We start from the raw sequence: 13,140 nt of genomic DNA on the forward strand, positions 1-13,140 counted from the left end.
GAATAAATTGTTGTGTGTCTAAGCCTGTTTATCCCAGAACTGTGCTCGATATCAACGGAAATCAGTTAAATGGTGGCAGCTATCGATAAATTCAAATAATTAAATAGACATAACTATATGTCCGTATACGGACATGGGTATATACAGGCTAAATAGACTGATGGTCAGGAATATACATTTATATTTGTTGAGCACCAAGCTTATTCCTCCTGCCTGTGAGCGGCGTAGATATTTCTTATACCCTTGCCTTGAATTGTAAGAAACTTGAGCTGTGGGCGTGGCAAGTCGGCTGCTGCTAAGCGCACATCAAAGGCTATCCATCTGCAATTAAGTTCGGTTCGATTTCATTTTCACTTTATTGAACAACTTGGAAGCCTTCTTGGCAGCCCACTTTTGGGCTATTAGTCGTTGCGCTTGTTGATTTGCGCATTGACGAATATTAAATTGAGGATATAAATGTTCGTCTTGCTACCGTTGTCTTTGTCATCCTCTGGCGCGGACGTTGTTATAATTTCTTCAGGGGTTGTGGCACTGGAGCTGTTTGTAGTATCATCGGTTGGCGTAGTTGTCACATCATTTCCATCTGTAACCGTAGTGGGCTGCGGGGTTGTACTCGCATCCTGACCATTTTCGCTGGGCTCACCCAATCCATAAGGTGATTCCTTGTTAACAGGCACATAAAAGTCTCCAACGGCAATATATTCATTCTCAATTGCACCCATGCGCACCGTGCTGTAGGTGCTCCCACAATCATTTTTGTGGGCTTCCTGATATGAGGGACACTTGACGGTGGGAAAATTGTTCATTCGCAGCGACTCCACATAGTAGGAGACGGCGCGTGTGTGGGCGCAGCTGCCGGTTATATCGAGGCCACAGCCAGGCTGTGATTTGCCACCATTCGGATAGAAAGTAGCACGGCCAATAGGCTTACTGAAGCCCATAGTGCCGCCATTTGTCTGAATGGTTTCCACATAGATGGCGTCAGTGCTGGACAGGCGCTTTTCCGGTTTGTTGTAGCTGAACAGCGGTGAGGCGGGGTCGAGACCCACCACCTTTTGCACAGTGCCGCTGGACACATGCTTGGCTGTATAGCCGGCGACATGTGCACCCAGGCTGAAGCCCACCACTTCGAGCGTCTCCAGAGACATGCTGTACTCCGTCACCAGAAAGTCCACTAGGCTGGCAATTTTCTTGCCCGTTGCCGACACGGCTGCCACCGAAGAGGCATATTCCAGCGAACGGCCACGCGACCAATCCACAGCTATCATATTGTAGTCGCCGGACAGGAACCAAGCATCTCGTACGCCGCTGTTGACACCATCCTTGTAATTGGAGTTCCAGCCGTGTATGGTAAATCTGAAAATGTAATCCAAGCATGAGCAAACGGGCGACTGTGCCACGGACATGCACTACCTGGTGGGATTTGCGGCATTAAAGTTGGAGTCATCAATGGAGCTGCGTGTGGCCTTGATGAGCTGTCCTTCCTTGGGATTACGCAGCGTATACAAATAGAAGCTAACCGAGTTCAGGGAAATACGCTCAGCGATCTCCATGTCATTTAGCGCTTCATAAGCGGCGAGTTGACCTTGCGCCTCGTCTGTGGTCAGCCACTTGAAATCGTCGCCCACCTGTGGCACATACCAGCCATTCTCGCCGTGGATGCGTCCCGTTTGCTCCTCAATGGGCAGCGCACTGACTGAAATCATGATGACTCAAATGAACTTTTATGGAAGCGCAAAGTACTTACCAGTCAGCACGCAAATTGTCAGGAACAAGCACAATGTCATGGTTGCTTTTATATTGATACACTTAATGCCGCTAACGCCAGTATTTATAGGAATTTGCCAAATTGGATCGGCTACCATAAATTAAATCCAAGTGCAAATCTCTCTAGACGATAGATTGGCAAACGCCGATTAGATTGCTTGTAATATCCATTGAGCACTTTCGAATACTCAATGCACAGGGCGGAATTATACTCTAAAATAAAAACCAAAACTTAAGAGTTTAAAATGTAGCAGTTAAATAGTATGGGAGAAGAAATAATTGTGCACAATTTGATGCATCTTATTTTTCTAGTGGATGCATTTTTAATAAATCACTTGTTCGCCAAAGTGGAAACTCAACTTCTAATCCTAATTGAAGTGAGAAAAATAGAGAGGAGAGAGAGAGAGGATTAACATAGAGAGCGGGAAAGGGAGAGAGAACGAGTAGACCGTCGACTTCCACTTCTAGGATGAGAGTCCCAACCTTCGAATTTCCAGGATATTGTATATTGTATATTGTATAAAAGTAATAATAATAACAATAATATTAGTGTTAATAATATTTCAACAAATATTGATAATAATATTAATAAGAATAACAAGAATAATGCATTGAATATTGATCAAATTTTTTGCTGTGTACTTATTCATATTGAGTATAAATCATACGTTTAACACTCAATGGCCAGAAATGACTCAAATTTTTATTTGAGTGAAAGCTTTGCGAAAGCTTGTATAAGTTAAAGCAGCAGTAAGGCTCTGCTCAACATATGAATACCCTGTAGTAGAGAAATGTTTAGTGGTGGTTAATGGGTTGAATAAATGCACTGACAGAATCTTCGACACTGTAGAGTATTATTAATGTCATGCAATTATCGTGATTGTCCTATGTATAGAACAAGTAAACTTAATCTATATCTGCTTCATGGGTAGACAAAGTATACTTGTAATATATATTGAAATAAAAATAGACCTGCGTTAATTTAACGCATTTCTGATGGATGTCACAATGAAACTCAATTCAATAAACTTTAGTGTTTGCTATACAATTTTAATGTTTAATAAACATATTCAGTCTAGTTGCCATAGCCATAAGGATACTGGCTGTTGACGGGCACATAGTAGTCACCGGACACCATATAGGCGTTGGTAACGGCGCCCATTTTCACAGAGCTGTAGGTGCTGCCGCAGTTCTTGGAGACGGCAGCCTCGTAGTCACCGCAGCGCATGGTGGGGAAGTTGTCCTGGTTGACGGCCTCAGCGTAGTAGATCACAGACCGGCTGTGGGCGCAGGAACCGGTCAAATCAACACCGCAGCCAGGCTGGGACTTGCCACCGTTGGGGTAGAAGGCGCCCTTGCCAATGGGTTTGAGGAAGCCCAAGGTGCCTCCGTTGGTCTGAATGGACTCCACATAGTAGGCATCGGTGGAGCTGAGACGCTTGTTGGGCGAGTCGTAGCTATAGAGGGGCAGGGCGGGGTCCAAACCAATGATGGTGTGCACCTGACCGTTCTTTACGTTCTTGCCGGCGAAACCAGACACATGAGCGCCCAGGCTGTGGCCAATGATCATCGTGTTGTCCAGGGACAGACCATTGTTGGTGCGCAGGAAGTTGATCAGGTCGGCAACCTGCTCACCGACTCCGGGCACGGCCAAGACCGAGGAGGCATAATCCACAGAGCGGGCACGACCCCAGTCAACGGTGATCATGTTCATGTCGCCGTGCGAGAACCAAGCATCGCGGATACCATAGTTGACATAGTCATCGGCGCTGGAGGTCCAGCCATGGATGGTGAAGCGAGTGGGATTATTGGGATTGAAGTTCGAGGCGGAGATGCTTGACTTGGTGGCCTTGATTTCCTGGGGTGAGTGCATGTTGGATTTTGTGTACAGATAGAAGGTAACGGGATTCAACAAGCTGCGCTCACGCTCCGCATGGGCGGCCAGATAGGCCTCAGCCATATCCTTGTCTACCCACTCGAAGGTGCCATCAGCCTGGGGCACATACCAACCGTTCTCACCATTGATCTTATGCTCCACGGCGCTGGCTGTGAATAAATTAAAGAGATTGGATTGGCACTTATGGATTACTACGCACATCCTTCCAGAAATTTACCCGCCAACACGCAGAATGCGAGAGCCAAAAACAGTTTCATGACGCTAAACAAAAGTCCACCTAAACTGATGTTCCGACCTGTCGCTGGCTGGGGCTTTATATGGACGCCGTTTATCAAATCACAGGCAGGCTCTGCAGAGCCACTTGAGATTTGGCCAATTGATTGATAAGTGGCCCACCCCTCCTTCTATTGATAGGTATGATAACGAGCAGCTTGGACGCGTAATCGGAACGCAAATATTAAGCAAGTTTAAAATCGAATGAACATTGACTCTTGCTATTGCCATTGTTGCCCCATACCCAGGCTAAATGATTAATATAGGGTATGTTACATCTGTGCAGGATGCACCTACGAATACATAATGTGCATGTTCTTAATCAACAGACGAGCATGTTCTTAATCTTCCTACGCTCTCGATTACCATTCGTATATCAAGTTAATTACATTTTATTCGATATTTCATTACGTGTAATTTAAGTGGATTCAATAAGCAATTGATAATTTGATCTCCAATAGCGCTTTTGGATTCTTCCCACGATATATAATGTATCATTGAGTTTTCATAAACCGTTCCACGTCCGCCTGTGTAACGGCTACGGTTCGCTGGAGGAACCATTAAGTTGACCAGGCTGACGCGGCTCCAAAAGCTGCACCCTGATGACTTACCTACGAGGCGCATTATTTAATCGTATCCTTTCCCATCATTGTGAAACTTCATTGTGTGTATCACTGAGTTACATTAAAATAACTACACATCATTCCCTTAGTCAAGCGCTTGGTAGAAATCAGCAGGCACTCATCGATTCTAGCGCAAAAATAAAACACATAAAAAAAAGTTTTGTTTTTTATTATATACCCGAATGTGAATGCCCTCTTAGAGTCCGTTAAGCCAAATAATTGTTCGGATATGAATACATCAGTTATTCAAGAATGCCTGTTCGAAGTGAAGGGAGCCCAAGTAAGGCGCTGAGCCTTACAGTAGCTGGATAGAGGGTATCTCTTAGCCGGGCACTCTACACAGTAGAGATCATGTGTTCTGATTGTTTGGCCACTTCACCTACTGACACGTGTCTGATTGGGATGTTAGCGATAAAAATAGGCCTCAAATGGGGCTCTCACCCTCTTCCTACGCCCATGCGCTGATAGGTAAACGCAATCGTTTAACAGATAGAGAAAATTGATTTATTTCGCCAGCTAAGCAAATACGGCCAAAAGGAGCCTCATTCTTGAGGAGCACATTAAAGTCAGCCCCCAAATTGATTGGCACAGTCCTTGGTCCCAGCTGGCACAGCCCACAGCTGGGATTAAAGGTGCCAACAGTCCAATTCCAAAGAGTGCGCATCTGTGTTGGCCAGAATAGGCCGGCTTGCTATAGCTGCAGAGGCAGAATTGAAGAAGCTTAGCCGGGTCTTAGCCCACAATTATGTGCATTTTGTGGCCACGCAAAGCAAGCCACTGTCACAGATTGTCCAGCTGTATCTCGTAGAGCTTTGGCAAGTCCGCCATCCTATGTTCCATTCCAAAGCCTGCCACAGCCGTCGCTATACTCACAGAGTTTTCTGTACGAGCGTCTACCCAATCCAAAGCAATCCTGTTGAGCTCCCCCCATTCCAGCCAGGCGTTGATATTCTTGTAGTTCATGATATTCTTGTGTTTGACAAACTTGCTGCATGCTTCGCATGAAAATGTGAGCTACTAATAGTTGAACCATGCTGGTTGAGCTGTTGCCCCTTCACGGGATTACTGTTTCGCCTAATGCCATGTTCCGAGAAGGCTTAAACTCTTTTCCCATTCACTGGCCCAAGCGGGTTTTATCAGTATTCGCAATCAAAAATCTCATCGCCTGATGAATTCCAAACCAATCAGTTTACCTGTCAGCACGAGCAATGCAAGCGTAAACAACTCTCCCATTGTATTTATAGAATGTGCTAAACGCAAAAAAAAACAAACTAATCCCCATTCATGCCCCCACCGAGTGACGCGTCTCGCTAATCTCTGACGTGTGCCCGTGCACTTGATTCGCAGCGCACGGACCCCAAGTGGTCTGTCAGAGTATCGTATCTCGATGGCGATACGGCTAGGAGTACACACTTTCAAAATTCAATTGTTCAGTTGACACTTTATTCAGATATACAGATAGGAAAACCTATTCAATTTTGCCAAAAGGCGCATTGCTGTTCACGGGCACGTAGAAGCTACCGCTGACCATGTAGGAATTGTAATCGGCACCCATGCGAACGCTGCTGTAGGTGCTGCCGCACTCCTTAGCCACTGCATCCTCGTAGTCGCCACACTTGACTGAGCCGAAGTTGTCCTCAGTGACGGCCTCAGCATAGTAGGTCACAGAACGGCCATGGGAGCAAGAGCCGGTGGCGTCGACACCGCAGCCAGGCTGCTTCTTGCCGCCGTTGGGATAGAAGGCACCCTTGCCGATGGGCTTGAGGAAACCCAGCTTTCCGCCATTGGTCTGAATGGACTCTACATAATGAGCGTCGTCGGAGGATAGACGCTTGTTTGGCTTGTCATAGCTGAATAGGGGCAGGGCAGGATCCAGACCAATAATGGTATGAACACGACCATCACCGACGGTCTTGCCAGAATATCCAGCAACATGGGCGCCCAGGCTGTGACCAATGACCATCAGGCTGTCCAGGGACATGCCGTGACTATCGTGCAGGTACTTGATCATTTCACCCACCTTGGCGCCAGCACCGGGCACAGCAATCACCGAGGATGCATAGTCAATAGAGCGGGCACGCGCCCAATCCACAACAATGATGTTGTAATCACCTCGCGACAGCCAAGCCCTGGTTATTTCGGTATTCATCGAGTCTGAGTGGCTCTGAGTCCAGCCATGAATGACAAAACGCGTGGGGTGATCCTTGTTGAAGTGCGAATCATGAATAGACGATTCCGAGGCTTTGATTTCCTTGCCGTCGGTGGGATTTGATTTGGTGTATAGGTAGAAGGAGACGGCATTTGTGCTAATACGGCCCTCCATCATTTCACCATTGGCTAAGAGCTCCTCGGCCACATCCAAATCCATCCACTCACTGCTTCCGTCTATTTTCGGTACATACCAGCCATTCTCGCCATGAATGCGCTCCTGAATGGGCAGGGCACTGACTGAAAGGCCAACTACGTAAGGAATTCCATTCAGTTATTAGGATAAAGTTGGGACTTACCAGCGGACAACACTGCTGCTAGAACAAGGAATACTTTCATTCTGTGATCTCAACTAGTTTTGATATTTGGTTGGCAGTTCGCTCCCTTTTATAGCTACTCCCCAAACACGGTTAAAGCTAATCACTTTCAGATTTTGATAACACTTTAAACTTGTCATCGCTCAATCAGATAATTCCTATGCTTCTGTAGGAAATCCCACTTTGGCAGTTCCATTTGCCAAGTACGCTGATAAGGTCGCTACCTGAGTGCATCTTTAAATTAGTTCGTTGACACGATAGATAGATGATGACAAACTATCAATGGGCTTTATCATGCTTAACTTTATTACAAGTCTTATCCGATCCATAGATCCGATGTGAAGTGATTACATGTTGTGTTTTCTATCGTACCACTAACACGCATATATCAGTACGACAGAAATTAAAACAAGTAAGAGGTTCTAGTCGGGAGCTCCCGACTAGGGGATACCCTGAACCCTCTTCTTCCAACATCAAATGCATATATATATATTCTATTTTAGAAGCTTTATGTCAAGTTTGGTGACTCAAGCTGTTATTATTTACCAAAATTGCCCAAAAAACAGGATATCGATAGCGATTGCTTGGAAACGGAGTAAGTTTTCGATTATCGAAAACAAACTCGATCCTCGCAGGCACCAGGAGCACTTACATCTAAAATTTCAAGTCCTTAGCTCTTAAAGGTTCTGAGATCCTTGCGTTCATACATACGGACAGACGGATAGACAGACAGACGGACATGGCTATTCCGACTCGGCTCTTGATACTGATCCAGAATATGTATACTTTATTGGGTCGGAGATGTTTCCTTCTATGTGTTGCACATTTAGAGACAAAATTCAAATACCCTCTGCATATTGGTCAACTTATTAACTTGAAGCATTTATTAACACGTTACACATGACTAAAATTGAGTTAGTTACGCTGATTGTTATGAAGAATCTTTAGGAATTATACCATAACTAAAACTATTATATTCGAAGTGTTTCACAAAAATACACTCTTCTATAAATCAGTTGGTAGTTTGTTGTAGCCAAACGGTGCTTTCTGTTTCACAGGAACGTAGTAGGTGCCTTCAGCCCTATTCGCGTTGGTAACGGCCCCCATGCGAACTTCTTTGTAGGGGCTGCTGCAATCCCTACCAATAGCTGCTATGAAGTTACTGCATTTGATGGCTGCAAAGTTGTTGTGGGTGACAGCTTCAGCATAGTAGATGACAGCGCGAACATGGGAGCAGAAGCCGAGTAAACTGCAGTTGGGCTGTCGGATGCCGCCGTTGGGATAGAAGGCGCCCTTGCCAATGGGCTTAAGAAAACCAAAAATGCCGCCATTAGTTTGAATGGTCTCCACGTAGAAGGCGTCATCGGCAGACAGACGACGGTTGGGCGTGTAATAGCTAAAGAGGGGCAGAGCAGGATCCAATCCGATAATGGTATGGATACGACCACTACCAACGGTCTTGCCAGCATAACCAGCAACATGGGCGCCCAGGCTGTGACCAATGACTATTAGGCTCTTCAGGGACATGCCGTGACTATCGTGAAGGTACTCGATCATTTTACCCACCCTGGCGCCAACGCCGGGCACAGCCAGCACAGCGGCGAGGTAGATAGTGCGAGCACCCGCCCAGTCTACAACAATGAGATTGTAATCCCCACGTGACAGCCAAGCGTTGGTAATTATACGGCTCAACGAGTCCAAATAGCTCTTCGTCCAGCCGTGAATAACAAAACGCGTCGGATGATCTTGGTTGAAGTGAGAAGCATAAATAGATGCTTTCGAGGCGCTGATTTTCTTGCCGTTGGTTGGATTTGAATTGGTGTAAAGATAGAAGGAGACATCAGCATCGAAAACGAATCTTTTTACGTTGATCAACAGCTTCTTTGCCTTGTGCAGATCCATCCACTTACTGGTGCCGTCTATTTTCGGTACATACCAGCCGTTCTCGCCATGAATGCGCTCCTTAGTGGACAGGACAGTGTCTGAAAGGGCTGATTCATAAGGAAATTCATTATCTTATAAAACTAGAAGTGTGACTTACCAGCGACTAGCAGAGCAGTTAGTACAAGGAATACTTTCATTTTGGCTCGTAAACCAGGCTTTCGAATTGGTTGGCAACTTCACCCTTTATGTGGATATAAGTGTTGGGTTTTATAATAGCAACCGTTGCAAATGTATAACTAATTTGATTCAACAGCTTTGACTCTACGCTTGGCTAAGTTAATCTACAATTTTATTATTTGCGCTGATTAAGGCATATGTTGTCTTAACTTCCTATGCAACAAGTTTGATCTGATAGTATATAATGATCTAGTTGATTTTTCCGAAGGGAAAATTGACGTTTACGGGCACATAGAAATGACCCACAACCATGGTGGGCAATGATGTCGGCACCAAGGCAATCGCTGATGAAGACGCTGCCTCAATTCTTATCGCCTGGTAGTCATCGCACCAGATGGCTCAAAAGTGATCCTGGGGAATGCCCTCGGCGTAGTAGCTCAAAGACCGATTGTGGGACCAGGCCCTAGTGGCATCCAATCCACAGCTGGGCTGATTCTGGCCGCTGTATTTAACTTTATTACAAGTTTAAAGAGCCACGATATTCAAAACCATGCACGTATCTCAAAGTCTAGCCAACTATTTGACCCAATCCCTAGATACGATGTAAAGTGGTTTCGTGTTGTGTTTTCTATCGCACCACAAACACGCATCTATCAGTTCGACAAAAATTGAAAAAATATTTAATCAATGTCAAATTAATCAAGTAAGAGAATCTAGTCGGGAGTTCCCGACTAGGGCAGATCCTGAGCACGTTTCTTCCAACTTAAGCACATACAAAATTAAAAAAAAGTTTGTTCTCTCTTATCGGACTCGATCTCAAAACTTCCATTCAAATTCGTTTCCGCTTCACACTCCACAGCTATACCTAGAATTCAGTGGTAGCATGAAATATCTCCGTGTGAAATAATGTAGTTTTTAGTTGGGCAGAGCTATGTCGCCTTCATATCGTCATATCTCCGGGAAGTATTTGTTTCAAGTGTCTCTTTCTTACAGGTTCTGAGATCCTTGCGTTAATACGTACAGACAACCGGCCACTGATGCTGATCAATAATAAGTATATATACTATATGGTGTTGGGGATGCTTCTTTCTGCCATGACTAAATGTAAGTTAGTTACGCTGATTGTTATGAAGAAACATTATGAATTATACCATAACTAAAACTATTATATTCGAAGTGTTTCACAAAAATACACTCTTCTATAAATCAGTTGGTAGTTTGTTGTAGCCAAACGGTGCTTTCTGTTTCACAGGAACGTAGTAGGTGCCTTCAGCCCTATTCGCGTTGGTAACGGCCCCCATGCGAACGTGCTTGTGGGTGCTGCTGCAATCCCTTTCGATAACTGATATGTAGTCGCTGCATTTGATGGCTGCAAAGCCCTTATGGGTAATGGCTTCGATATAGTACGTGACAGAGCGTTTGTGGGAGCAGTTGTTGTACCCGATGGAACCGCACCTCGGCTGTCGGATGCCGCCGTTGGGATAGAAAGCACTCTTGCCGATGGGCTTCAGGAAACCAAAAACGCCGCCATTAGTGTGAATGGTCTCCACGTAGAAGGCGTCATCAGCCGTTCTCGCCATTAATGCGCTCCTTAATGGAAAGGGCAGTGCCTGCAGTGGCTGATACATAAGAAAATGCATTTGCTTGTAAAAATAAAAGTGTAACTAACCAGCGACTAGCAGAGCAGTTAGTACAAGCAATACTTTCATTTTGGCTCGTAAACAAGGCTTTCGAATTGGTTGGCAACTTCACCCCTTATGTAGATATAAGTGTTGGGTTTCATAATAGCAACCGTTGCAAATGTATAACTAATTTGATTCAATACCTTTGACTCTACGCTTGGCTAAGTTAATCTACAATTTTATTATTTGCGCTGATTAAGGCATATGTTGTTTTAACATCCTATACAACCAGTTTGAGCTGCCATAGTCAATATGCTAGCTTCTTAGTGTGCATTTATACACTAAACAAATATTCACATTACGCTGTCATATTGCATTGTGCGGGAAATGCATTCTCCAATAACGTCGATGCTTATGATTTAAAGTTGTACTTCCTTGTATGAGTTTCACTGATAATATTTTTATTAATAATAATCTTTATTAGTGAGAGCATACTTTGATACCGGGCTGATTTAAAGTCTCCGTGGCAAACGACAGATCCATATATTGTGTGATTATAAGTTATTTCTAATCGTTTGCTTAAATGACAGCTTTACTTCTAGGTTTATAAGTATATACCTATATCTAATTATACACCTAGAAATAAAACTGTCACCTTAGCAAACGATTAGAAATCGCTTTATACCCAGACAATAAATGGATCACATTCTTAAAGGGGTTTTCTAATTCAAGACAAGGCATTAAGCTTTATGAATAGAGTCGTAAACGCAACTATATTAGATAGTCGAGTTATTTCCCATAACCAAACTTGATTTCATATTTTTTTGTTAAAAATTCTTTAATTTTTTAATTGCGTTACAATTGCTCAGTTGATATTGCCGAAGGGAGCCTTGCTGTTCACTGGCACGTAGAAGTCACCCTCGACCATGTACGCATTAGTGTCGGCACCAAGGCGAACGCTGCTGTAGGTGCTGCCACAATCCTTCTTGACGGCTGCCTCGTAGTCACCGCACTTGATAGTACCAAAGTTATCCTGGGTGACGGCCTCGGCGTAATAGGTCACAGAGCGACTGTGGGAGCAGGAGCCAGTGGCATCCAATCCACAGCCGGGCTGTTTCTGGCCGCCATTAGGATAGAAGGCTCCCTTGCCAATGGGCTTGAGGAAACCGAGCTTGCCGCCGTTGGTCTGAATGGACTCCACATAATAGGCGTCATCGGAGGACAGGCGCTTGTTGGGCTTATTATAACTAAACAAAGGCAAGGCAGGATCTAGACCAATAATGGTGTGAATTCTACCTTCGCCAACTGTCTGGCCAGCGTAACCAGCAACTTGGGCACCCAAGCTGTGACCAATTACGTACAGGCTGTCCAGAGACATATCGTGGTTCTCCTGCAGATACTTGATCATGTTTCCCACCTTGGCACCAGCGCCGGGCACAGCCAGCACAGAGGAAGCGTAATCCACGGAACGAGCACGTGACCAGTCGACAATGATGACATTGAAGTCACCGCGAGACAACCATGCCTTCGTAATTTCTGTGTTCATCGAGTCCTTATAGCTTTGTGTCCAGCCATGAATAACAATGCGTGTGGGATGATCCTTGTTGAAATGCGAATCATCTATGGATGATGCCTTGGCCTTTATTTCTTGACCCTTAGTAGGGTTGGACTGGGTGTACAGATAGAAGGAGACTGCATTGGTGCTGATGCGACCCTCGATATCCTCGCCCTTTGACAACAGATCTTCCGCATCGTCCAAATCAATCCACTCGAAGGTGCCGTCTTCTTTGGGTATGTACCAGCCATTCTCACCGTTGACGCGATCATCGACGGGTAGGGCGCTCACTGAAAGGCAACAGAGTTCTTCAGAAACTGCAATTACTTACTGGACTAAAAGGGCCAACTACCTGCAGACAATAGCGCTACTAGCCCAACTATAAGAACTGCCTTCATCTTGGAAACAGAAGTAAAACTGTCATAGAGAATGCGGTCCCTGCCTATTTATAGTCCCAGTTCTAAATAAAATTGAACTCATCATCTACGCCGTTTTCAAAGTACTTCAGATTGATTAAATTTAGTCATATAATGTTGATTGTGTTGATTAAAAATCACACTTCCCTCCGTGAATTTGACTGATAATAAATCTTTATCAATGGAAGCATTCATTGATGTTGGGCTGATTTAAGTACTCTGTGGCAGGCGGCAGATCCGTATATTGTCTGGGAATAAAGTGATTTCTGATCGTTTGCTAAAATTACAGTTTCACTTCTAGGCATATAAGCTTAAGCGAGGGATTTATATTTCAAGGTATGGCATTCAAGTTTATGATTAAGGTCGTAAACGCAACTAGATTAGTAAGTCGCGTTATTAGA

The 13,140-nt window shown here is 44.7% G+C and overlaps 7 protein-coding genes across 8 annotated transcripts in view; 1 reads left to right on the top strand and 6 right to left on the bottom strand.

The window, feature by feature from the left end:
• RYa-R (RYamide receptor) overlaps positions 1 to 13,140 on the top strand; it is a 92,324-nt gene that overhangs the window by 12,411 nt on the left and 66,773 nt on the right. The gene's annotated exons all lie outside the window — the stretch shown is intronic.
• Positions 338 to 1,827, bottom strand: LOC6630458 (phospholipase A1 VesT1.02). The gene is made up of 3 exons (XM_002053883.4): positions 1,748 to 1,827; positions 1,414 to 1,696; positions 338 to 1,356 (listed from the first exon to the last, which is right to left on the bottom strand). The coding sequence occupies exons 1-3, from the start codon at positions 1,785 to 1,787 to the stop codon at positions 402 to 404; spliced, it is 1,278 nt and encodes a 425-aa protein (XP_002053919.1). The 5' UTR covers positions 1,788 to 1,827; the 3' UTR covers positions 338 to 401.
• On the bottom strand, positions 2,797 to 3,971 carry LOC6630457 (phospholipase A1). The gene is made up of 2 exons (XM_002053882.4): positions 3,882 to 3,971; positions 2,797 to 3,813 (listed from the first exon to the last, which is right to left on the bottom strand). Exons 1-2 carry the CDS (start codon positions 3,919 to 3,921, stop codon positions 2,843 to 2,845), a joined length of 1,011 nt encoding a protein of 336 aa, XP_002053918.1. The 5' UTR covers positions 3,922 to 3,971; the 3' UTR covers positions 2,797 to 2,842.
• LOC6630456 (phospholipase A1) lies at positions 5,982 to 7,168 on the bottom strand. The gene is made up of 2 exons (XM_002053881.4): positions 7,068 to 7,168; positions 5,982 to 7,008 (listed from the first exon to the last, which is right to left on the bottom strand). The coding sequence occupies exons 1-2, from the start codon at positions 7,105 to 7,107 to the stop codon at positions 6,029 to 6,031; spliced, it is 1,020 nt and encodes a 339-aa protein (XP_002053917.1). The 5' UTR covers positions 7,108 to 7,168; the 3' UTR covers positions 5,982 to 6,028.
• On the bottom strand, positions 7,959 to 9,261 carry LOC6630455 (pancreatic triacylglycerol lipase). The gene is made up of 2 exons (XM_002053880.4): positions 9,127 to 9,261; positions 7,959 to 9,067 (listed from the first exon to the last, which is right to left on the bottom strand). Exons 1-2 carry the CDS (start codon positions 9,164 to 9,166, stop codon positions 8,091 to 8,093), a joined length of 1,017 nt encoding a protein of 338 aa, XP_002053916.1. The 5' UTR covers positions 9,167 to 9,261; the 3' UTR covers positions 7,959 to 8,090.
• LOC6630454 (phospholipase A1) lies at positions 9,798 to 10,869 on the bottom strand. Its single transcript, XM_070207000.1, has 2 exons — positions 10,816 to 10,869; positions 9,798 to 10,756 (listed from the first exon to the last, which is right to left on the bottom strand). The coding sequence occupies exon 2, from the start codon at positions 10,724 to 10,726 to the stop codon at positions 10,346 to 10,348; it is 381 nt and encodes a 126-aa protein (XP_070063101.1). The 5' UTR covers positions 10,727 to 10,756; positions 10,816 to 10,869; the 3' UTR covers positions 9,798 to 10,345.
• On the bottom strand, positions 11,581 to 12,763 carry LOC6630453 (phospholipase A1). The gene is made up of 2 exons (XM_002053878.4): positions 12,676 to 12,763; positions 11,581 to 12,613 (listed from the first exon to the last, which is right to left on the bottom strand). Exons 1-2 carry the CDS (start codon positions 12,719 to 12,721, stop codon positions 11,634 to 11,636), a joined length of 1,026 nt encoding a protein of 341 aa, XP_002053914.1. The 5' UTR covers positions 12,722 to 12,763; the 3' UTR covers positions 11,581 to 11,633.

The sequence above is a fragment of the Drosophila virilis genome, chromosome 2 (genome assembly GCF_030788295.1).
Source record: "Drosophila virilis strain 15010-1051.87 chromosome 2, Dvir_AGI_RSII-ME, whole genome shotgun sequence".
Classification (NCBI taxonomy): Eukaryota; Metazoa; Arthropoda; class Insecta; order Diptera; family Drosophilidae; genus Drosophila; species Drosophila virilis.

Excerpts from the sequence above, each read along its gene's own strand:
- LOC6630453 (XM_002053878.4), bottom strand. The coding sequence starts at position 12,721 with ATGAAGGCAGTTCTTATAGTTGGGCTAGTAGCGCTATTGTCTGCAG. Across the intron at positions 12,614-12,675 it reads AGTAGCGCTATTGTCTGCAG|TGAGCGCCCTACCCGTCGAT; the intron begins GTAGTTGGCCCT and ends GTTGCCTTTCAG.
- LOC6630458 (XM_002053883.4), bottom strand. The coding sequence starts at position 1,787 with ATGACATTGTGCTTGTTCCTGACAATTTGCGTGCTGACTG. Across the intron at positions 1,697-1,747 it reads GACAATTTGCGTGCTGACTG|TCAGTGCGCTGCCCATTGAG; the intron begins GTAAGTACTTTG and ends TCATGATTTCAG. Across the intron at positions 1,357-1,413 it reads AATGCCGCAAATCCCACCAG|ATTTACCATACACGGCTGGA; the intron begins GTAGTGCATGTC and ends TTACATTTTCAG.
- LOC6630455 (XM_002053880.4), bottom strand. The coding sequence starts at position 9,166 with ATGAAAGTATTCCTTGTACTAACTGCTCTGCTAGTCGCTG. Across the intron at positions 9,068-9,126 it reads AACTGCTCTGCTAGTCGCTG|ACACTGTCCTGTCCACTAAG; the intron begins GTAAGTCACACT and ends CAGCCCTTTCAG.
- LOC6630457 (XM_002053882.4), bottom strand. The coding sequence starts at position 3,921 with ATGAAACTGTTTTTGGCTCTCGCATTCTGCGTGTTGGCGG. Across the intron at positions 3,814-3,881 it reads CGCATTCTGCGTGTTGGCGG|CCAGCGCCGTGGAGCATAAG; the intron begins GTAAATTTCTGG and ends ATTTATTCACAG.
- LOC6630454 (XM_070207000.1), bottom strand. The coding sequence starts at position 10,726 with ATGGCGAGAACGGCTGATGACGCCTTCTACGTGGAGACCATTCACACT.
- LOC6630456 (XM_002053881.4), bottom strand. The coding sequence starts at position 7,107 with ATGAAAGTATTCCTTGTTCTAGCAGCAGTGTTGTCCGCTG. Across the intron at positions 7,009-7,067 it reads AGCAGCAGTGTTGTCCGCTG|TCAGTGCCCTGCCCATTCAG; the intron begins GTAAGTCCCAAC and ends TTGGCCTTTCAG.